At 35.5% G+C, this 26,128-nt stretch overlaps 1 protein-coding gene across 1 annotated transcript; it reads right to left on the minus strand.

The window, feature by feature from the left end:
- Window positions 1-2,786: 2,786 nt before the first annotated feature.
- Window positions 2,787-25,047, minus strand: CLDN16 (claudin 16). Its single transcript, XM_061413053.1, has 5 exons — window positions 24,489-25,047; window positions 11,218-11,320; window positions 7,720-7,884; window positions 5,249-5,440; window positions 2,787-4,591 (listed from the first exon to the last, which is right to left on the minus strand). Exons 1-5 carry the CDS (start codon window positions 24,657-24,659, stop codon window positions 4,458-4,460), a joined length of 765 nt encoding a protein of 254 aa, XP_061269037.1. The 5' UTR covers window positions 24,660-25,047; the 3' UTR covers window positions 2,787-4,457.
- Between the last annotated feature and the right edge of the window lie 1,081 nt (window positions 25,048-26,128).

The following is a 26,128-nucleotide window of genomic DNA, read 5'->3' on the forward strand; positions in this document are numbered from 1 at the left end:
ATTGAAGGCAGGAGGAGAAGGGGATGACTGAGGATGAGATGGTTGGATGGCATCACCGACTCAATGAACATGAGTGTGAGCAAACCCTGGGAGATGGTGAAAGACAGGGAAGCTTGGCATGCTGCAGTCCATGGGGTCACAAAGAGTGGGACACGACTGAGCAACCGAACTGAAGAAAGGGAGAGAGTGTTCAAAGAATTAGGAGAGGTATCCAAGGACCAAGTTATGCCCAGCCTTTTAAAATCATGCTAAAATGTTTGTTATTTTATCCTAGAAACAATAGGAAGACATGTAAGTAACATTATTGAATATGTATTTTTTAAAAGCTCCATCTGACTATAGTCTAAAGCATTGACAGGAGGAAGGGAAAGAGGAAGCTGACACAATCATCAAAGAGAGAAAAGATAATGAACTACATATTGATCATTATAATATCAGCATATCTGAAACGTTTAAAGTTTACAGTACTATAAACAAGGAAATTATATGGTGAAGGACATAATGAGACCTCTGTATAGTTGTATTGTCCAATCCCCCTGTGTGGAAATCATCTTTACTGTATCAAGAAAACACAACAGCTAGTTTACAAGAGCCCACACAGACCAAAGGCCTGTATCATTTACAGACCTTAAGCATTTAAGTATCATAATAATAATCACTATTATGGATTAAATTCTATGGATTACCATAGAATTAATGGTAATTTGTAGGTTGATAATGACACTTGAATATAAACAAATATTGAAAAACAATATTCATCACTTTTTGAACTATTAAAAGAAGGGTCATATCTTCTTACCTTTCCAGCAAAGACCTGACTTAATTATTAATGCCCCCCACTTTTACTTTCAAATTGTCCCTGTTTGGATGATAGATTACATATTATCTCACTAATAAACTAACTTTATTTTGTATTCATGAATTGGCAAATGAAGGGGAGGAATTTTAACCATTTATCCTGCCTTTTCAGAGTAACTCAAAGAAACTAAGGCTTATTTTACAAAAGAATTTTTACTACAGATGAAGATAGAATAGAATTAGAAAACCATCTTTCTACAAACTGTAAGCAATGTATTGACTCCAATAAAGATTATCAGTTTAAAAACTATTATTTTAAACTTATTATTATTGTTGATCAAGAATAGAATATTTCTGTAATTTCTGAAATAACACCACAATAATCACTTGTATTTGTCACTAAAGGAAAAACACATACAACTGAAGAGTGGAGGAACCAGATAAGCATCACCCTGATCCAGTGGACAACTTTAGCATAATTATGTCTAAATCAACCAGATATTAGGTCTCCAAATACACTTCACATCACCTACAGTATGTTTTAGAAACTATTTAACTTGATTTTATCAAAGCATTTTGATTTAAATTTCAATTTGCTGGAGATACAAGGTATAGAAAAACAAGCTAAATAACCACCAGAGACAATCCAGAAGAGAGAAAAAACTAGGAAAAAATGTTCAGCTTTTTTTTCTTTTAAGTAAATTAGGGAATGGTGAAAGAAAATGTAGCTTGATTAAAAGAGCCTTAAGTGGCATAACAACCAGAGGAAATGCAAATACTGATTTGCAGAAATCAGTAATACAGTTGAGAAACTTGGGTAAATTTAAACATGGATTGGGTGGGTGTTAGATAAGATGAAAAGTTATTGCTATGAAAAGACAATGATAATTAATGGAGGACAATTTGATTAAAAAGCCACACATATGGAATGCACTCTTAAAAAAGAAATACATTGTCTTTGTACATATATGCATAAACAGAATATCTGGAAGAATGTGCAGATGTTCAATAGGATTTTAGGAGTAGTGATATAGGCAGAGAGCATATGGTCCCACTATATTTTAGTAAGATAAAGTTTGGTTGTTTGTGCTTTCCAACTTTCTATTATACAATGCACACATATAACTTTGTTAATAACAAAAGGCTAATTTCAGTTTAAAATGTGATATTAAAGATTTTATAAATTTATAAATTTTTATTAAATCTTTTTTGTTTATAAATTTTTTATTTTTCCATTTTATAATTTTTTATTTTTTCTTATCACAATTGACAGGACATGATTAAATTATAGTACTCAGATTGAGTGGGCTATTTTAATATTTCAATCTAATAACCAGATGTGTATATATTCTGGGCTTATATTATTTTTTCTTTCCAAGCATGTTGATCTATCACTGTGTGAATTACCGCTTCTTCACAATTTGACATTTGCTTTGCTGTTCACTAGCTGCTTTATGGCACCCCACTCCAGTACTCTTGCCCAGAAAATCCCATGGATGGAGGAGCCTGGTGAGCCGCAGTCCATGGGGTCGCTAAGAGTCGGACACAACTGAGCAACTTCACTTTCACTTTTCACTTTTATGCATTGGAGAAGGAAATGGCAACCCACTCCAGTGTTCTTGCCTGGAGAATCCCAGGGACGGGGGAGCCTGGTGGGCTGCCATTTACGGGGTGGCTCAGGGTCGGACACGACTGAAGCGACTTAGCAGCAGCAGCAGCAGTAGCAGCTGCTTTATTTGGGGATGCTTCATTGAATTACTATAGATTAGGAATAAAGATTCCCAAGGGAATTTTCAAAACATTACTAATGCTTTTCAGGATATGCAAATGGTTTTATTGAAAAAAAAATTCAAAGCAGTCAACGATTTCAATTATTTCCATAATCTTCTGAAATATTTCCTCATAGAAATGAAAACTTTCAGGAGGGAAAATTTTGTATCTCTAAAATTTAATTAATCATTTAATTAATTTTACCCTGCCTTTTCACAGAAATACTTCAAGATACTTAATAGAATATACAAAATATGACAGACAATAAATCATAAAATAAATGTGGGAATAAAAAATTTAAATGCCAATGTTGAGTAAAAAACACAAAATAAATTTTAAAATGCTTAGAATAAAACCCATATAATTAATAAACATAATAATTAATTTTGCTAAATGTCAATTAAACAGTTAGTAACATCCATGAAGTAAAAGTGAATCAATAAATCACTCTTAATTCTAAGATTAGACTAGTATTCTCCTGAGATATTGGTAAAGAGATGCTTGTGAAGTATGAACATCATTTTCAAGGATATATGAACAAGATGCTATTATCTCATTTTTACATTATTTAGCTTTTAAAATTGGAAACACTTCTTTTGAGGGCTTCAGAAATTCACAACTGTATTTCCATTTTCCAGAGAACTAATTTTCGGTTTGGTTTTATAATCTGTTAAGGTACTGCATGACTATTACTGCTAATCATGTGACTTTCAAGGAAACAGAAAAACTAAGGTAAAATTTTATAGCTTTAAAAAAACTCTTTAGTTTAAAAACTGAAGAATGGTTATATTATGTATGTGAATAAAATCCATTAGCAATCTTTCATTGATTTCTTTAAATGTGTATATAACTCTGTTTTTTCAAAAAGCACATATTTTGTGAGGAAAATTGACTTTTTTTCAGTAGAGAATTGTGAGCCTTTATTGCTTTCAAGCAAAAAAAAAAATTATTACATTTTATCATATGTTGGCTCTTTTGCTGGGTACTGAGAATCCAGGGGTGAGAGGACACCCGAATCAGTGAATTCTAATATGGCTCATTCCTGAAAGGCATTGAGATGCCCAATCAATCAATACTAAGTGAACTCCCTGGTTTAGCTATTAACTGCTGTGGTTTAATGTTTGACAATATACAAGCAAACTTGGAGTAGTGATAAAATAATACACAGATCTCTTATGTTGCTAATGAGGAAGAAAGTCAGCACTGACTCTGATATTAATTTGGTATTAATTCAGCATTTGCTTTTGACATTTAGAGCATAGCGAGGGCACTTTTTATCTTTAACTCCCACCAGTGGCTGGTACATAGAGCTGTTCTTTTCTTTTTCTATTTTAACAGAATCAGAGCAATGGTAAGCTTTGATATACTGGTTTGAATTTGGAAAAATCATCTTCTTCAGAGTTATCAAATAACTCACTCAGTGGAGAATACAAAAAGTGAGCCAAAAGCCAAGGAAAGAGCTAAAAGCTTGTCAGTCCCTTCAAAGATTAGAATCTCTGGCCTCCTTTGAAAGTTTCTGTCCATTCTTAAAAAGAGTCATTTCATTTTAATACCACCATGTCACCATCTCTAGTAGCAATATAGAAATCACAGCAAATGTTTTTGTATCCCAGCAACCTTATCATCAAATACAGGGGAAGTGTGTGTGTGTGTGTGTGTGTGTGAGAGAGAGAGAGAGAGAGAGAGAGAGAGAGATGGTAAAAGAATGCGGAAGAAAGTAATAATTGAGAAGGAGAAGCAATAGGAGACTAATTTTTTGAGTAAGCTGAGCAATTAATTTAGTCGGACTTGAGGCCTAGATGTCTGTTCCTGGATAGGCCTGCTATTTGGTTAATTTGAACTCACTGATTAGTTGAACAACATATATATACAGACTGATACATGTCACCTCACACCCTGGTGTCGACAGCATACATTTTGGCAGTCTGTGTTCGAGGGATCGCATGTGACCGGGGCATGGAAACAGCTGTTGTTGAATAGGCTTTCCTTGTGGAATAAGGATAGCTCCTCTCAGGTCCAACATCTGTTCAGAAGAGATAAATGTAGCGATATAAAAATAATTATGGCTCAGTAAACTTTCGGGAAAGTGTAATTATATATTCTTCTCTCAAAGAGGCAAGAATATAAATATTTTAAGAAGGAATCATCTAAGAACCCTAGAAGAAAATCTAAGAGTTTTAACCTGAAAGTTGTTTTTAGATTTAAAATTCAGCCAAGTAATTTCCTTTTATTTTTTTTTATGAGAAGAGAAATTTCCTAGTTTTATTTCAGTGACATTTTAGTAACCTAATAGTAACACATTACATTCTTTAACAACAAGGATACATTTGATTTGACTCTGCATCTACTTCTCTGTTTAACTCTAGAGCTAAATTTAGTCAGTTGTGTGAAATGAGATGTATAAGATAATGACACATTGAAATAATCAATATCTATTTGTGTATTGGACACAACTGTATCTGCCCCCCCCCCGCCCCGCCTTTTTCAACAAATATATCACTAACTGGATAGTAAGGTTCTAGTATTACAAATCAGTTGTCCTTGAACAATAGAAATTTCTAATGGTAATAGATAAGTATCAAGCTATCAATATTACTTTGGGCTGGTGAGATGTGTTTCCATTAGGTTGGGAAAAATAACACTGGAGGCAAGGAAGTGTGCTATTTTATTTTGTCCTTACCTTTGAACAGGTATAAGCAGCATGTGAGGATAGCACCAGCCAAAAAACAACCCAAAGAACCAGCCATTCCAAGCCAACAGGACCAACCAAATTTATATTGGATGCCAAGAAATATATTGTGCAAAACCAGAGAAGAACGTTCTACATAAACATCAACAGCATACCAAACAGAGCCAATTATTCCTGGGGCACCTGAAAGAAATAGAAATTGCTAAAAATAACTCATGTCTTTTCCAAATATAAATCCAAGAAGATTAAGTTATTCTATTGTATTGTATTTAAGAGTATTCTATCATGCTGTATTTAAGAGTAGTCTACGACTCCCCTGACCCACCACCCAGACCCATGATTGAAGTTATGTCAACTACAAAATCAGCACCTGTAATTTTAGTGCTTTGGGGTTAAAAACAAATAACTGAAGTAGAAATTGAAAATTTATCTACCACACCCACCATGTAAGAATAGACTAAGAATTTTGTTTATTTCAAATAAAATATAATCCTCACAGATTTGTCTTTCTGAAAATTGACTGGTTTGAAATGATGCAACTAGAGTCCTTTCAAATGTACAAATTACAGGTATAAATTGCATGTCAGGGCTCAGATTGGAAGAAAATATCATGGGCAGTTGTAGAACAAAAACTTATATGAAAATAGTGTTTCTGAAATCTGTAAGCCCCCAAGAAACTCTCACCTTTTTTCCTAGTAAGTCTGTGATTTCCATTTAAGTCACAATTTCATTGCATTCTTTTCACAATTATTTAATGCAACAAGTTTAAGAAGGACCTGATCGTGAACACATAATAACCTTTAGAATACAGGACATAAATAACTACATCTTTTCTGTAATACTGCGACCTATAGGTTTAGCATGAAAATTCTTTTTTTTTTTTAAGACTTAAAACAGATTTTATATATATATATATATAGCATACTAATTTCAAATGATAATTCCAAGGCTTTGGTCATCTTGGGTGATTTACTTCAGTCATCTTTTTAGCCATTCCTGCAGGAATTTTCTTCATTGACTTATTTTTCTTTAAATTTAGTTTTGATATTTTATGAAAAATAGAGTAGATTATCTAGTGATGTCTTGAATTCTAGAACAAAATTGCATAGCATTAAATCATGTTTAAATTTGCTAAACAAAGTATATTGTTATATACAAAAGGTTTATGTTTTCACTAAGCTGGATATGGGAATGGATATTTTGAAAAGAAAAAAAAACCAATAAATTATTGTGGCTTTTTAGTGTAATTTAAGGATCCTTAGGGCCTTGTGTGAAAATATCAGGGAGGTCCCATTTTTGACCATGTGATGGGTGAGACTTTCTGCTATGAGCTTACTCTGCCCACTTTGGGATCTTTACAGTAACAATTAAGAATGGATACTATTGCTGGGTCTTTATCCTAATTTGCAGACCAAGAAAAGGAGACAGATTAAGTTAACTGGCATAAAGTCCCACATTACACATATATACATATCTCCAAGTATTTTTAGTTTTGAAATTCTCATCAATTTACCCTTCACATCCCAGTCAGGTTCCCACTTAAATTTGCTTTGGTGACTGTTTCCTGCTACCAAAAAAGAAGACGGTTTTCACTCTGGAGGGTAAACTCATCAGTTTTCAATCTTCGTACATTTTGGTTTTTTCATAGTGCACTTCCTCCCAATTTGCATTATGATCTAAGAAAGACACTGTGTTTTATTTAGGATGACTAAATTGAAATTAATGGCTGACCTCAGGAAAATATCAATTTTGCTGTTTCACTAATAAACCCCATATAAAGTGCGTCTTGATTTATTGTTTTTTAGTCTTGCTTGATTTATGTCTTCAGACATCCACTTACTCTCTGCTTAAGTGAAGATAAGATCATACTTGTTTATTGTTACAGATATGATCATATGAGTTGGCACATGAGAAAAGTCTAATAAATACTTGATACAACTTGCTGCTAAGTGGCTTCAGTCGTGTCCGACTCTGTGCGACCCCATAGACGGCTACCCACCAGGCTTCCCCATTCCTGGGATTCTCCAGGCAAGAACACTGGAGTGGCTTGCCATTTCCTTCTCCAACTTATACAACTTCTCCAACTGATACAACTCAGGTCATTGCAAAGAATTGGTGAGGATATGTACAGGCAAGGTGATGGCAGCTTGGGGCTTACTTTAGGATTTAACTTCAAGAATAATCACTAAAAAAGTTTTTAAAAATTTAAAGCTTTATATACTTTTTAAGTGGTTAAAAATTGTTTGAGGACATCAAAAACCTTGATTGGGGATATTAGCCAAAGATTAATATCTGATTACAAAACTAAGGAAAGCAGAGTTGGTAGATGTGCTCCTTATTCCTTCATTCTAGAAAAGTAAGTCACATATGATCCTAAAATGAACTCTTTCAGAACAACACCCTTCTTCATCCCAAAACCTTAGTTGAGTATCTTTATCCCCATCACTAGTCCAGACCAGTACCTGCTATTAGTAACGTGGTTCCAGCAACAAAGCTGATGCGGACTTTGATGTATGGCTCGTCAGGGAGGAATTTCACGCAGTCAAGTCCAAGGAGCAGAGTAATAAATCCAAATCCAGCTAGAATATCTGCAGTAATCATCAGCGCCCGAGTTACCACCAGCTTCACTAGAAGATCAGAGCATGTGGTTTCAGCATAATCAGAGGAAGGAGACATGTTAATACATAGAGGTGCACCAAAGGAAAAAAGGCAACTGCATACATCAACACATGCCCAGTGAATACAATCACACTGCAAATGTGCATGAACTTGAAAATAAATACTCTTATTTAATTTTTTTATAAAATCCAAAGTAATATAAGACTACTGACATTAATTGTTTAAACAAACATTATTTGTTTAAGCACTGCTTATTATGATCCTCTTAGCAAAATGCCTGGCATATGGCAGAGACTAAATAACTATTTCTCTTTTTGCCTCCTGTTTTGGAATGAGTCTTGTTCACAAGTATTAGCTGAAAGCTATGTTGAAAGTAGAGTATGTCTTCTTCCAAAGATACCCAATAAATATTCAGTAAATAATTAATCACTATATTTGTTTGAATTTCTATTGGAAAAATGTAAATAATTGGTTAAAATTTGATATAGACGAGAAGAATAAAATACTTCAAGATGTCTCACGCCAATTCAGGTGGGAGCCATCAGCAGATCTTTAGAAGAAGAAGGAACTTCTGTTACTAAGTAGATTATTTCTGGAAGCCAGAATCGTATTTTCTTTTAATTCCTCTATGTTGTGACCCCTCTTGGCCAACACTGTGCATTAGTCTATCCACCTTGCATTGTCAACTGCACATATTTTAAAGCCATCACCAATGAGAATATTTGGCAGAAAGTCTAGGAAAGAGAAGATCAGGGAAATAGAAGTGGAATAGTAGCAGTCATCTGTAATGGGAACGTCAACTGTGAAAGTTTCCTCAATTGTGAGTCCCAGTGATACTAAATTAAAACTAGGATAATGTTACCACTAATGGAGGATTAATTATCTGAAGTCAGAACTATTGGTACTTTAGCTGGCTAGTGGAAAGGAGTAATAAAATTTATTGCTTTGATGTTATAGTAATTATGTTTTATTTTCATAGTGATTTGGGGTTTCATTTTACTGAAATAATTTTTTCCCCAATGATGAGACCACTTTAGGACCTACTTAGTAATAGACTGCCTGTAAAAATGTGGCCAATCTTCCTCATTTCAAATATAAAATATTTTCATAATCCTTCTAAGAAAGGAAATCAATGCATAAAATCAATCTGTACCTTAATAGGTGAATATTTAAGATATCAAAAAGTGACGATATTTTTAAAAATTTGACTCAAATTTAGGCCAAATCTGAAGTTCATTTTTTTTTCAAAATTGAAGAAAGAGAAAAATATGTAACTTGTTAGGTTGATAGTTTTTATATTTTGACAGATCTCCTTGATCCTCAAATGGGTATACACAAGTAAGCCTCCTGTTCAGCACCCCAAAACAAGTGGTCCCACACTCTGGAGTATTTCCCTTGAAGTTTTGTAAGTCCCCTTTGAAACTTAGGGCAACAGGGCCAGGATTGTCATCTGGATAGAGTGCCCTGGAATCACTGTGGGCCCTGGTCTTCCCCTGTCTGACCTAGACTCCCGTACCAAGTGTGATTCAGATGCTCCGTGGAACTTGAGGACTCACTCCTATGGTGCCATCCAAGGACCATATAGCTAGTCCACTTTCAAGAAGGCAGCTCTCTAAGTAGGTTGCTAATGCTGGCCAGTCAGGAATCTCCTTTTGGAGATTGTCTTGGATTTGGCTACCAGAATATTAAATACTCTGATTTGAAGGGATGAGGTGGACTCAGACTAACAGTATCAACAGAGTCCTAAAAAATGCATCTGAGTCTAAATACCCTAAGTAGACAAGAGCAATGAGAAAGGTGATCTAATTGTGATTGTATAAAACATATCAAAGACTAAAAATAAAATCCTACGCTCTTATAGGTAACATCTTCACAGTTCATTAGTTTCTTAGAACACATTTTTATCTCTTTTGTCTTTAAGCATACGGTAGAATTTTTAAAGAATATTAAGAGATTGTTTAGGATATTGTTTAAAAGTAATAGATAAAAATATATCAAGAGGAAAATGTGAAATAGTATAGGCAAAAGATACAAGACCATTTTAAAGTACAGTGGCTTTCTCTGTGTAGTATGAGATCATTCAAATCCTATGAATGATTTTATTGTCTTCTTGCATAAATGTACATAACAATATTTTGAAAGTTGGAAATATTGTATCTTTCTGTTCTTCTCAGCTCTAAACCTAGCCCTGAATTTCTAGAATAACCTAGTGTTCACACGAACACAAATGTTCATTCCTATTGACCAAATTGTGCTTCGTTCTATGTAAAACTAGGTTAAGTGCAAGGAAAAAGAAAAAACATACAAGGTTTTTTTTTTAGCCAAAAAAAAATGAAATAAAAGCCTTATGAATTATGTTAAAAAGTATTCCAGGCACTCAAATCCTAAATGGCAGAGAATGCTGTTTTTAGAGCACAACTCCTTTTAAGTGCTTTTCCCTGGACTAAAATAGCTGTCCAGGGGAAAAGTCACATTCTAAGGGTTTACTTTTCATTTATCTTGAGAAAAGAAGTTGCCATGTTGTACCACCACCCATCATTTTATTTGAAAGAGACTAAAACAAATTTGCTTTAATGACTGCACTAGTACTTAGCACAATTTGATGTTCTAACTAAATAAATAGTATGGAGAAGAGTGGAGAGAAATCAGTAATAAGGCTTTTCAATCTGTGAAGTCTCTATTCATAGAAACAAGGGCCTTGTTAACACCTAATTATACTTTAAAGCTAAAGGTAGAGAAGATGAAGGAACTGGCTTTTTATATCTGCTAATAATGTGTCACATATCTGAATTTTTTTCATTCCCTGATCCCACAGTCTGTATCTCTTTGCTTATCTCTTTGTCTCCTTATCTGTTCTTCTGTCTCTGTCTCTGCCCCTCTGCCTCGACCTTCTCTCTTTCTTAGCAAATCATTCACTGAAATATTGTAAACTTTCTATCTGACCTAAGTCATTGCTAAAAGACTTCTCTGAAGTCTTTTCATCCAACCTATCAATTCTAATCATAAAAATCACTGCCCTTAAAGAATTAATTTCATTTTTTTAAGTATGAGCCTACTGTGTATAAGGCACTACAACAGACTGTTTGTGGGAGAGCAGAGCTGAATAAGGTAACAATTTTACCCTAAGGGAATTTATAAATATATGGGAAAAGACTAAATATGCTAAAAATGCTTCAATTCACATTTCAGAAATAATAAACTAAAATTTTAATCAAAACATTTAGAACTGAACAGAACCTTACTATAGTATAGTAGAAGACAAAAACACATCATGGAAACCTGAGTTCAATTTCCTTTGGTCTTCCTGCCCTGACAAGGAGGGATGTGTAAGGCATACGTACAGGAGTGCTCAGCAAGTATAGAATCATACTCATCACAGGTGCGAATTCCATCAAAAGCATTTGTGACACACTCCCACCAGAGGCCTCGGCATTTTGTGCTCACCTAGATGTCAGAGAAGACAACATGTGAAACAGCCAGGCAGACACACTTCAGTTTACCTTGATCAAAGGAAGAACTTAGCTGTTATGAGACCAGTGCTTACAAGGGTGATCTGCATTTCATTGACAACAAAACCATATATTCTAGAGTATTTTCTCTTAAGCACTAACAATAAAGACTTTTCTCAACAGAAAGTAAGCTTATTTCCTGATTTGGGAGTGGAGGGGGAATCAGTCATGCTGAAGATGGATAAAATCAGAATTAAACACATTCAGATGCCTATGGTTGGTTCCATCATCAAGTCATTTCATTTTGCTATGCTGACATTTACTTATCAAAAAAAAAAAAATCAATATAACAATAGATGATCACTGTTGGCATCTTGATTCTATTAGGAAAGTACATTAATTTTTCTTCATCATGAAGATGAATCCCTTGAAGAAACATGTTATTATACATGAAATTCATAAATTTAAAATAATGGTCAAAGAAAGTTTTACATGAAGACAACAATAAATGAAATATAAAGACCACACGACTTCACCCTTGCTCCACTGACAGACTACAAACGCTTAAGCTATGATGTGGATATAAACAAACTGAACATTAATTTCATAAACCTGACAGTTGTAAACCACTACTACTTAGAAATGTTGTACAGATGATTCTAAAGATCCACTTTAAAGCTAAAAGGTAGCAGTGTACTGAAACTTCTCATACTTTATAAGCTGTAAGTCAAAATAGATTTCCTAGAATTATAAACATGCCAACAGGAAATGTTTTCAAGTAATCTTGACAGAACTGTTGCATATGGAACAGAGCTAATATGATTGCTTATTCTGATTTAATTACAGATTCACATTATTTTGGCAATCTGGGAATAGTTTAGTAAGATTTAAACACAAATTATCTTGGAAAATGAAAGCATAAAGTTTTTCTTAAAGAAAGAATAAATAACAGAGCAGAGTGGGAACAGAAATGAAAGGCAGGGAGATTATAACTGATGTGGAGAAGAAAGGAATATAGCACATTTTTATTTGCAAAAGAAAATTATATCAGAGGATAACTGTACTATGAAACTCCCTGCCCCATGTTCTGCTTTGAAGTTGTTTTGTGCAGCAAATAAGACTTTACTGCCAGCTGAAAGAGAAGTCCCTCAGTCGTGTCCGACTCTTTGCAATCCCATGGACTGTAACCTCTAGGCTCCTCCATCTATGCGATTCTTCAGGCAAGAATACTGGAGTGGGTTGCCATTTCCTTCTCCAGGGCGTCTTCCCGACCCAGGGATCAAACCTGGGTCTTCTGCGTTGCAGGTGGACTCTTTACTGTTTGAGCCACCAGGGAAGCCCAAAGTTGTATACACATAAAATTTAAACTATAACTGATAAAACAGACTTTAAATTGACACCCATTACTTGTGTTGTTTCTTTGAGCAAGATCTTACCTTTTTGAGCCTCAAACTCCTTGTCTTTATATAGGAACTAATGCTAGAGTGACTATAAGAATTAAAAATTACAAAACATACATAATACAAGTGATTTGCTCAATAAATGATAAAATTTGTAAAGTACTTAAACATAGTAACCTGAGTAGTGACTAAGTTCAGCATTACTAATGAACCATATGAAAGTTGAGAAAAGTAGATGTAATTGGTTGAATGGCAACCCCTGCCCCCAAATGTGACCATGTTCTAATCCCCAAAACCTGTGAATGGGACCTTATTTGGAAAAAGGAACTTTGTATATGTAGTTAAATTAAGAGTTTTGAGATAAGGAAATCATCTTCAATTACCAGGGTGGCCTTAAATCTAGTGACAAGTGTCCTTATAAGAGACACACATATGTACATGCTGCTATGTTCAAAATGAGTAACCAACAAGGACCTATTTTATAGCATATGGAACTCTACTCAATGTTATGTGCCAGCCTGGATGGGAGGAGAGTTTGGAGGAAAAAGGATACATGTATATGTGTGGCTAAGTACCTTCCCTCTTCACCTCAAACTATCAAATATTGTTAATTGGCTATATTCCAATACAAAATAAAAAGTTTAAATTATTTAAAAAAAGAGAAACGCAGAGGAGAGACAGAAAGAAGAGAAGGAGGTCATGTGACCACTGAGGCGGACTTCAGAGTGACACAGCCTCACGTCACTGAAGCTGAAAGGTCATCAGAAGCTGAAAGAGGCGAGGAATGCATTCACTCTCTTCTAAGAACCTTCAGAGGCAGTGCAACCCTCCCAACACTTTGACTTCAAACTTCTGGCCTCCGGAACTGCAAGAGTATATTTCTCTTGTGTTAAGTCAACAAATTGTGGTAATGTGCTATGGCGGTCTGGGGAAATGGATATAGTAGAGATGATTTGTACTAAACTATTATAATACAACAGAAAAAAAAAAAAAAAAAAAGCCTTCTCATAGCCTTTTACTCGTTGGAGTCTCAATGAACAGAAACACACTGGATCTAGTTCATTCCAACTTGAAGTAGGTTATGTGGACCTGAAGTCACTATTCTAATAATCAGAGATTGACTAATAATCTCCAATTTCCTGCTAACTCAGCTACTAAAATGAATTAATGAAATCTAATTTAGTCATTCTATGTGAGGTTATTTAGAAAATGAGATGAGATATACATTTCAGGATACTTATTTTAAGCTAAAAAGTATTTTTTTCTTGCCAAAATAATCCAGTAGTGGTGTCATTTTTCAAGGCTATTGATCATTTACCTGCAATAACCGTATTTAGAAAAGCAATGAGCTCATTAGGGGAAACAAGGAATCCAATTTCATTAGGTATTAATGCTCTAGGGCACAATATTAGATTGGTATTCACACTCAGTCAAGGTACGTGAGAATAGTGGCTGTAATTAACTAAACTTCTGTGTTAATATAGCACTTACTGGAGACACCCTTAAAGGTGACTTTGTGCACAAAAAACAAGGTTAAAAGATTGTAGGTTATTTATCACATTTAGGAAAGCCCTCCTTGCCTAAAATTTAGAGTCTTCACTTATCCTTCTGTTGTATAATGGCTTATTAAGAACTCTCTAAACGGCACAAAGGTAAGTGAAAATGTTAGTCGCTCAGTTGTGTCTGACTCTTTGCGAGCCCATGGCTCCTCTGTCCATAGAATTCTCCAAGCAAGACTATTGGAGTGGGTTGCTGTTCCATTCTTCAGGGGCTCTTACCAACCCAGGGATTGACCCTGGGTCTCCTGCATTGCAGGCAGATTCTTTACCCTCTGAGGGAAGCAAGCAACTCTATAATCCTTAAAGTTTTAAGAAAAGGTTCTTGCAAAGCAGACTGATGCTTAAAATATTATGGTTAATATTTCTTAAAGGGCAAAACTGTGGTGTTGGAGAAGACTCTTGAGAGTCCCTTGGACTGCAAGGAGATCCAACCAGTCCATTCTAAAGGAGATCAGCCCTGGATGTTCTTTGGAAGCAATGATGCTAAAGCTGAAACTCCAGTACTTTGGCCACCTCATGCGAAGAGTTGACTCATTGGAAAAGACTCTGATGCTGGGAGGGATTGGGGGCAGGAAGAGAAGGGGACGACAGAGGATGAGATGGCTGGATGGCATCACTGACTCGATGGACATGAGTTTGAGTGAACTCCGGGAGTTGGTGATGGACAGGGAGGCCTGGCATGCTGCAATTCATGGGGTCGCAAAGAGTCAGACACAACTGAGCAACTGAAATGAACTGAACTGAACTGAACTGAAAGGACAAAAACAACATTAACTATAATTTTATCTCACAGTGTTATCCAAAATGGACAATTCCAAATTTAAGCTTTGTCCTCTTAACATGTGATCCATATATTAATAGATAACATATAAAATAAAACTTCAATAATTTTTATTTTTTATTTATTTCAATTTTTTTTAATTATAAAAGTATGATAACACATTTACAGAAGACTTGGAAAATACAGAACAAGGTTACATGTAGTTCCACTATATACTACCATTATCTTTTAAGTAGATAAATTAAGATTTTTAGTTGGAGTTTCAATATCAAATTCAAAAATTAACAGAATGAATGTACAGAGAGGTAGAAGGATACAGTAGACCTGAAAAGCACTGTAAACCAATTCAACATAATTAAGATTTATACAATTTTCACACAACAGTAGGATAAAAACTCTATTCAAGTTCCCATAGACTGCAAGCTAGGAGACACTGGAACGTATCTGAGGATGTAAAACAAGGTGCAAAAATTTCATGGTCTAAAGGTATTGAAATCATAACAGAGCCTGTTCTCTTATTACTGTGGAATTATGATAGAAATCAATGTCAAAGATATTTGAAAATAACCCATATATTTTCAAGTGCAATGTGACATTTACCAAGAGAGATCTTTGACTTAGCCATTGAAAGCTTCCATAAAGTTAGGCTGATAAACAACATAGAGGGCGATTGCAAAAAGAAAGCATTTACTTTTCTGTAAATAATGTTTTCCCTGTTTTGTTTTTCACTTTTTAATTTTATCTTTAAAGGGTTTTTATTTTTATTATTTATTTATTTGGCTGTGACACATCTTCGATCCTTGTTATGGCATGTGGGGTCTAGGTCCTTGGTCAAGGATCGAATCCATGATCTCTGTTTTAGAAGCGCAGAGCCTTATCCATGGAACCACTAGGGAAGTCCTGATTATGATGAATTTTTATATCATTTCAATGAATATTTATTGATCCTGAAGTGAGGAGAAGTCAGTTTACCCAAGGTGTGACAGTAAAAGTACAAGACACAAATATGAAGCCAGCATAAATTTCTTAATATTTATTATTTGCCAACAGTAAAACATAAAGATTTTATAAGAGTACAGACTTCTGGCCAATGTGGCCACCTGGAATTCCTAGTTCCATGTAGCAACAATTAGCAAGAACTGAGTGGGTCTTCAAATTTCTGCCTATCATTGAAACCTTGCCTCAAAAGTCTGTCTTCTTCCATGAGATTCTCCCAGTCTCTCCAGCTAGAGATCCTACAGCAACCTGTCCATATTTCTATAGCATTTATAATGTTGCATTATCTTTTCATACACATTTATGTGCATCAGTCTCCCAAGTCTGTCTTTCAGACTATGTTCATTCATTCAGTGTCTGTCCCATGTCAGTCAACCAGCTAATGCTGAGGATACAGCAATGACCAAGATAGGAATGGCACCTTGTTTCAAGGAGCTTACAACCCCTGCTTCTCAGTGTATAATAGATGCTCAATAGACGTTTACTGAGAGAAAATATTTGTCGGTTTTTTTCTAATCCATACACATTAACTCTCATTTCAAATTTGCCATGGAAAATGGTTACTGATACACTAGATGTACAATTGATCTTTATATGTCCTTTCAGCTTGACTGGATAGAGTAGAATAGTCAAATCCAGGAGTCTAAGAACTATTACTGAGACTAGGAATTTATGCTGATTGGATGTCAGCCTAGACCCTATCTACTCAATTGACTCTGGAAAGTATTTACCATGGTGGCACTTTCATGCACTGGAGAAGGAAGTGGCAACCCACTCCAGTGTTCTTGCCTGGAGAATCCCAGGGACCAGGGAGCCTGGTGGGCTGCCGTCTATGGGGTCACACAGAGTCGGACACGACTGAATCGACTTAGCAGCAGCAGCAGCAAGGATGAACAGGATACCACATAGACAAGGCTTATGGAAACCAGACTGATAATCTCTCTTCCAGTTGAGTATGAAAGTGAAAGTGAAGTCGCTCAGTCGTGTCCGACTCTTTGCGACCACCAGGGTCCTCTGTCCATGGGATTTTCCAGGCAATAGTACTGGAGTGGATTGCCACTTCCTTTTCCAGGGGATCTTCCCGACCCAGGGATGGAACCCGGGTCTCCTGCATTGTAGACAGACGCTTTACCATCTGAGCCACCAAGGAAGTTGAGTATATAATGGCAAAAATTAATTCCTTAATCCTGGGATTTCTTATTCTAAACTCTTTAGCAGTTTCCCATTAAGGCGTCTCTATCCTGCTGCTGCTGCTGCTAAGTCGCTTCAGTCGTGTCTGACTCTGTGCGACCCCATAGACGGCAGCCCATCAGTCTCTATCTAGTCTTTGCCATTTTCTCTTTTCTCATCACTCTGTGTTACAAGCAACAACACACAATTTTGCCTACATTGTCTTTTTACTACAATTTTGCATGTGTCTTGCCTCTATATATTTTATACATCTTTTGAGAAGAGAGAAACTTAAAATACTGTAATTCACATTTTTCATATGTAGTAACTATACATAGCAAGTTAGTAAATACTTATTCTTGGCTGACCACTATCAAACAAGATTTTTCTTTTTCACTATGCATTATGTTATAATTGCATATGCATTGGGATTTATGTGTAAATATAAAATATAGGAAGAATAATGCACTAGCCAAAAGAAAACTGGGATAAGTCATGAAGATATATTTTTCTAAAAACCACCATAAAATAGAAACGTATAGTTTCACACCACTTTGCCAACCTCACACTAGTGTACTGCAACATTGAAGATGCAACTTACTGGCTTCCAGCACTAACTTGAATATATTTATTAAAATGCAAAAGTTTTAATAATACTAGAGTAAACAATGTTTTCTAAAACATGAAACATTTTCACTTTGAACAAAAATGGCTTTTGAATTTTTTTATACTAGAGTTCTGAACTTTTAATTTTTATATTTTATTTTCTTTTTCTTACTATTCTAGGGCCTAAAAGAACACAAGACAGGTATTTATAAGGATGAGGAAGCAAGATTAAAATAAACTTAATAAATGTCATCTTTCCCTTCTAGTCCATTTACATATCATGAATTTATTTGCTAAAATACGTTTGGTTAACTCTGCTTACTTAGCTGTGAAGCACTGGCTAAAGGTTTAAATGGCAAGAATGGGACAATGCAAACTTACTAGGTAAACTATAATGTCTGTGGTCTTCATGATAATATCATCTAATTTACATATATGGACTATATAAGTATTTTCATTGTAATATTTATTATTTAATTTAACCCATATATTTAATCATTTTAGAATGTTTTCCTTTTGATAGTATGGTATCTTAATTTTGCAATGTTTACTATCCAGTGACAGAAATCACAATTTATGTTGAGTGAATTATTATAAAGTATTAATTTCCTTTTATATCTCTCCTTTTCTTCATTTCTTTCCCCCTTTGAAGCACCAGGAAGAAAAGTTATATTTTCTAGATGAGAATACTCTCTTCACTAATTTTATTATGCATCTCAGGGGACTGGATCTTTATTGTTATCTGATTAAAAAGAGGAACCAGATCCACATATTGGAAAAATTTAAATTGCAACAAGATGAAAAGTCTTGCCTAAGAAAAAATAATGATCTTTCTACAGAAATACTTCTTGTTCAATGTGAGATTTCCAAATAGTACTTCATATTTTATTTCATTTATTTATTCATTCTTTTAGTAAGTTTGTCAAGTATCATAATAGGTACCCATTCGGTTTATATTAACAAATACCTCTTAAGTCCCATTATTTAGAAGGAGGTGCTAAGAATTGTAGGAGACAATGAGGCGAATTAAAGAGTATCTGTAGCCTCGAATGTCTGCTGAAGGAATTGGAAATCAGTTAGAAAGTACAACTAGTATAGAAATAATCAGAGTATATGCTAGCTATGATAATTTAAATATTTACTTTATATCTGAAAGAATTGTAGCATCATTAATGCTTGTCTCATGTCTGAAAATTGTCTTATGTCTGAAAGACTTGTAGCATCATTAATGCAAATGGAAATCCCAGGGGAAAATCTGGTTATGAAGATGAAATGAATCCAAATGTGGATTACCTTTCATTTGTGTTAATAAAATTTTAATCATAGCATTGCTTGGTATATGGCAAATTTTCTCAGTAAATAACTAACAAAAGTTGAACTGAAAAGTGAAAAAAAAAACTTGTGAAAAAAAATTTTTTTTGATAATTGAGAGACCAGTAACTTTGTAGAGAAGCTACTTTTCAATTTCACTATGGATAACGAAGAATTACACATAATATAATAACATATTAATAATGTTATTAATTCACAATTTTTAAATGCATTTAATATAATACTTATGCTATTTTGTCTTTATTCTCTGCCTTATTCTCCTAGTTACACAAAAAGGGAACAATCATAGGAACTAAAATGGAAAAACCAACAGCTCAGAGAAATGAACACAATTTGTCCAAGAGAATCAATAGAGAAAATAGGAACAGAACTTAAATCTCATATTTTTCCCTTCAGTGAACATTCTACAAAATGTCATCTCCTCCTCCAGAACAAAAACAAAGCAATAAACTGCAAATAGATGATAATATATATAACAGTTATTGACTGATTTATATTTGCCTGGTACTGTGGTAAATACTTTAGATACATAGGCTCATTTAACCCTCACGAGACAATTACAATGTGCATATCATTATTCTTCCTTTATAGGAGAGGAAATGTGGTTTTACAAAACCTTAAACGTTTGTCTAAATTCACACAGTTATTGCCTGGCAGGTTGAGATTTCATCTTAGGTCCTTCTAACATCAGGTTCAACCTGTAAACACCCACACTACAAAGGATTACCTCTCTGGCCCTCACAGGGTGCTGTGCAGCAACCTAAATGAAAAAGAAATGGCATGGTGTAGGAACATTTCTGCTTGATAACTTTTGCATAAAGATTAATTTTCCTCCATTTAAGCTCTAGGTGAATGATTCCATCCTTCCTTCCATTGCCCCAAAACAGGAAAGCGGATTTCAAATTTTACTTCTCCTTGTGCATCAGTCTCACAGTCAATTATCAATCCCACCAATTCAAGTTCATTAGCTTCCCATATCTTCACAACTTTTAATGCTTGGTGCCACACTAGTTTAGATTATCAATGTTTTCCTCCTGTTCTATGGCAAAAGCCTCCTAATTGGTCTCTGTGTAATTCATTTTACCCTTTCTAATGCCCACATTAGCCAGAATGATGGATTTTTCTAAAACACATACATATGTTTGCTTAGAGTGAACCACTTTTGTCTATGATATAAGATCTATGGTAGTGGTTTAGATCAGTCATGTTTGACTCTTGCAACCCCGTGGACTGTAGCCTGCCAGCCTCCTCTTTCCATGGGATTTCCCAAGCAAGAATACTGGAAAGGGTTGCCATTTCCTTCTCTAGGGGATCTTCCCAACCCAGAAATCAAACCTGGGTTTCCTGCATTGCAGGTGGATTCTTTACCAACTGAGATAAAGGAAAGCCTCATATAAGAATTATATTTTACTTGAACACAAATCCCTTGATGATCCAGCACCTATCGTCTTTCCTTACATTGGACACTCTTTCCATGCTGAAATATGTCTGAAGCCATTAACATATAGCATTCTCATACCTAGATTTCTGCCTATATCATATCCTGTGCTTGCAATACTCTCTTATTTTTCTAGCCCTTTCACCTGTTCCTCCAGTCTGTATTGGATACTTTTGGGTAGCCTTCACTTATTATTCATGATTGAGTGAGCTGGCCACTCAGAGGTACCTGTAATCACAGCACTCACTGGCCATAGCATACTGTGTCTATCAGCTCACCTTTCTGTCTCTCCCAATATGCTGGGAGAAACATAAGGAAGATCCAAGACTCATCCTCTTTCATAATCAGTACCCACTACAGTATCAGGAAGACAATAGGTATCAAAGAGCATTTGTGGAATGATAGATGATAGAAAAGAAAAACGAGAAGCACAAATAGAGGGATAAAGAGACAAAGGAGAAGAGTAGGGGAGAAAAAAAAGAAGAAAAGGGAAGTAGAGCATAAAAGATTTTTTTAAAAAGGGGAAAAAAGAAGGGGAGAATGAAATGAGAGGCAGAAGATAGAGAAAGAAAGGAGGGAGGGAGGAAGAATAGAAAGGAAAAAACAAGGATGGAAGGAGAGTGGGAAACAAGAAGAGAGAATATATGAAACTACAGAAAAATGAAGACTATTAACATTAGATTTCCTAGTGGAAAATTCTGGGGAGGCTCTAGATGCCATTGGTCCTCCTGTGTAGGCTGGCCATCTCCCTGGAAGACATAGTCATGTCTCTAGACAGAGTCATAACCAAGGAGTTCTGATGTTGAAGAATATAAGACTGAAAAGGACCTTAAAACAACTGAATTTGACTTCATGTTTATAATTGAGGAAACTGGGCCAAAAACACGAGCTGTGACATCCTCAGTAGAAGACAGTTAAGATGCAAACACAGGCTACAATAATCTCAAAACCCAAGTTCTTGTCACACAGCAGTGTTTCCAGGACACATGTGACCCAAGAATGAAGGAGGAGCAGCATTATGGCTCAGGACCCCTGCTGCCTGACTTGGGGCTGTGCACGACACAGTCCCATGCGTTTTTTCCCTAATGTTTTTATTTATTTATTTTTTATATTGGAATACTGTTGATTAACAGTGTTATGCTGGTTTCAGGAATATAGCACAGTGATTCTGATCATCAGTATGTATCAGTATGTATAACTGATGTATCAGTTATACATACACATGCATCTATTCTTTTTCTTAACTCAAAGAACTTTTCTCTTCAGGGCAGGTGTAAATAAGACAAAAATACTATTTTGTTGTATTTTGAGTATTCTCTAGTAAGGCAAAGGGGTATTTGAGCTTTATCTGCTCCCTGTTACTCACATTTGTTCTGTATTTTTGCTATTTGTCCTCTCTAGGAAGACCTCTGCTGCCATTTCTACTTTTTGAAATCCTTTGCATCTTTTTGAGGCTTTGTGTTCAATGGCTTTTACTCCCTGAGGCTTGCTTCAATGTCCCTGACAGGAAATAGTCGCCTATCTTCTTTGTTCCCTTGGTACTTCATTTCTTTCTCAATAAGAATTGGCCTCTGCCCTTTATTATAGTTTCATGGTATCTCTGTTCCTGTCTAAGTGTATACTCATGAAAAGCAGGACCTGCTCTTGTTTTATCTTTGCCTCCCCTAGTAGGATTAGCAGAGCACCTTTTACATGACATATATTTCATGTTTGTTATGTTATCCTGAACTATAGAATCCATTTTTCGACTTTGATGTCTTCATCACAATAAAAGATTAACAAAGTTAAAAATTCATTATATCCATTTTTGTTCAAATTTTATATGGCTATGCTTTTTCTTTTTTAAAGCACTTTTATTGTGTCAACTTTTTTTTTCCCAATAGTTGTTTAAAGTGAGTTGTTAATATGGACCAATTATATATGTATATATATCCATGAGAAGGAAGCAAAGAGGGAGAACAGTATAATTGTGTCAGTGAGTATCATATCTTGACGTTTATGGATAATATTATGACTTTACACGTTGCAAAATGAAGTAGCAATTATTATGAGAGATCCACAAAATATTGACAAATAAAGAGACTGCTGGAGAGAATTTTAAAGGTTCTTATAATGGGAAGTCTTCTTGGGGAGTGTTTATTATGATACATTTCAGGTACAGGATATATGAAAAAAGCTAGGAACTACTAACTGTAGTCCAAAGTTCGCAAGGATTTACTGGAGGTGAGAAAACTGGACTTCTCATTCCATTCATTTTCACTAGAAGTGTTCTTGCACAGAACAGATGGCAAATTGTTTGTATGTACTGAGATGAAATCAAGGAGACACTTTAAGTGCTAGTACTTCCAATCTATCTCAGCAAGGTCTGACTCTTTTAAAATTTTTATTTCTTATCAAGTGAAGTTATCAGTTCCATCAGCTTAAGGGGAAATATTTTCAAATTGATTTAGAAAATATTTTAAGAATGTTTTTAGATGTGATTTTGCATATTTTAAAAAAAGTAATTTTAAGTGTGCTCAAGTCCAGCATATTTTTGTATTCATCACCTAGTACTGACAGTCCATATTCTAGCAAGCTAATGGTAGCAGAATGTTTCTATCTGCACTTTCTGAGTACTGTTAAAAGGACAGTTTTTTATTTCATTCATCAGTTATGTGCATGGTCAGATAATGCACCCTGGACTAACATATAACAGACATCCTTTATAATATTTCAATTCTATTACAATTTTCAGAAATATAATTTTCAAGTTCTAGCTAAAGAAATACTTAAAACTCTATTGGCTTTGAAGTGCCATGTAGGAGTCAGAGGCAATTTAAAAGAAAGAAAAAAATAAAACAGAAACATAATAATATACAGAAAAACAGAAAGATTATTACTTTCCATCTGAAACTCCAACTTGAGTGTTTAACAAATAAAATTAGTAAAAAAATATAAAAACTTGCCCTCGGGTATCTTTCTTAAACTTCATAAAGTTATAGCATTTGTTAGAGTAAATTGTTCTCTTCAGGATGTACACAGGAGAACATAGTGGGTTGCTATATATTCTTTATTTGAGTTCCTGATATAGCTTCTTTTTCTTACCTACACTTTTTGAGGCCTTGCTAATGAATAGTTGCTGATTCTGAAGAATTGATTTTTACCTCTTTCAGATTCTTATAGCCACTGAAAAAAAATTTAAATTTCAAAATTACCTCATTCAGAACTTCTCTAGTGACAACAATAAAATTTTTAGATATGAACCTCTCACTCATCTCTTGGATGAACATTAGGTTCCCAAGAGCAACTCATTTTTAAAAGAGGGTTTCTTGACTCCATATCTGTCCCCTGCACTTTGGGACACACTGGAAAGATTTGGTTTCACACGGAATTTTTTATCCTATTTGGAAACTCCTTAAAAGGAGATTTTTCCATTACACAGTAATCGGGTATGACTTGAGTTTAATCATTTGATCAACTTTTAGATGTTTGTTTCTTAAGAAAGTCTATCACATTATCCTTAATGCTATATTCAAGATTAGCAAATTTCTGTTTGAGAGGAAGGATGTTACTGGAATGTTATTCAATTGGGTATACACAGCAGTGGAAGAGGTGTTTCTGGAAAGCATATACAATTATGCTTGTATGAGTTTACCTTTATGAAGAAAGGGAGGTTATCCAGTTACCTCATCTGTAAAATGGGATAACAATACCTACCCCATAGATGAGCTGTGTGTATTAAATAAGTTAATAATGTAAAGACTCAGTAAGTAGCAAGTAAGGAATAAATCTATCCACTTTGGCTAGTACTACAATCACTGGTCCTAGAATGCAATGCAACAGGGGGCTTAGGGAAAAGTCGGATGGACTTGGGTCAGTAAAAGAACCTACTGACTTCTTACCTCCAGGGAGTCATCTGCATTCACCATCCAACAGTCTGTCCAGGTGGCCACAACCAAGAACCCAGCAGAGAAAAAAGCAAAGAAGCAGGCAACATACTGAAGAAGATCCCTCATCTTAGCGAGCAGACTGTCTGGAAAGGACACATGGGAAGCTGCCAGCCCTGGGCCCATGCAGGTGGCTGGAATGCTGCCAGTCTTCTGTGCTTCTGGTTCCTGGGGATGTTGAAAATACTGCTCTTTTCCTTTTCCTTGCTCCCCGCTGCAGGTGTCTTAACAAACAGGCTGTAACCCACAGAGGGGTCTTGGAGGTCATTATCTGCAGCAACCAGCCTCCAATCAGAAGCTGTGAAAGGACTGAGGTCAGTGAAAGGACTGAGCGTGTTTGGGGTGGGGGAGAAAAAGAGCCCTGTTCATGGTTTCTGCCCAGACCGTGGGCTAATGGGAGATGATGGTCACAAGAAGCACGTGCCAGTGCCAAGATGGAGAGAAGGAAGAAGGGTTACACCCCATGCTGACGCCTGTAAACTGATCTTTCTCAGGCCCTCCAGGGAAAGTGAGCTATTCTCCTCCTCCCCTCAGTCAGGGGGCTACACGGTTGACCAAGCGCTATTTTATTATTAGGCCTATTTTAATATTCGCTAACTACCTAAGACAGGCTACTGGTGAAACTATGCCAACAAGGGCTTGCTCAAGGGAGTTTGCATTCCAAAGTGCTGGGCAGAACAGCCCATAAAGGGTTCCCAAGCACCTGGGCCCCAGGTAGAGCCATGGCTCCTAACCTTTTGACATCATTCAGTGGGAAAGAGTACGCATTTTAATCCAGACAGCTCAGGGTATAAATCCTTGTTCTGAAGTTTATAGGCTGAAGGCGCTTGGGCTCCAGTTTCTGTAAAATGAGGATATCAATACAAGCAGACATCATGACGTGCTTGGGAAAATAAAACAATATTGTGTCTGTAAATCATTTAGAATAGTGTCAGGCAATAGCTACAAATAGCTAAATGGTAAATATTAACATGACCAAGAATTCCCTATATGATTACTTTTTCCCCATGAACCAATGTTTGAAAAGATGCCTGAAAAAGAAACTGTATGTGCTAAAATAAAAGAAATTTTTTTAAGTGTGCAATATAGCATGGGCAACTTGAATTTCACCTGCACCCAAATGGGTAGCCTTATTGAGTATAAATGCTCGAAGAAGCAAAGTGCATGAGTTCAGTATGTCTGACTCTTTGTGATGTCATGGACTGTAACCTGCCAGGTTCGTCTATCCATGGGAATTTTCCAGGCAAGAATACAGGAGTGGGTACCCAGTCCCTTCTCCAGTGGATCTTCCAGACACCCAGGGATTGAAACTGGGTCTCCCACAGAATTGTAGGCAGATTCTTTACCATCTGAGTCCTAGAAAAGCTGATAAATATGCCATAACCAGTGGTATTTTAAAAATACTTAAAAGAACATTCAATCATCATCAGACAGATCTTTCTACACTAAAATACAGATTTGTAAATGAAAATTTAAAACAATTTATGTGGTTCTTAATGCAAGGGAAGGAAGGAGAAAGACAGGGGGAGAGAGACTGAGAGAGAAAAAGAGGAACAAGAGAAAAGGATTAGAAACAGGTCATTACTCTAGGAAGA

Source organism: Bos javanicus, chromosome 1 (assembly GCF_032452875.1).
Source record: "Bos javanicus breed banteng chromosome 1, ARS-OSU_banteng_1.0, whole genome shotgun sequence".
Taxonomy (NCBI): domain Eukaryota; kingdom Metazoa; phylum Chordata; class Mammalia; order Artiodactyla; family Bovidae; genus Bos; species Bos javanicus.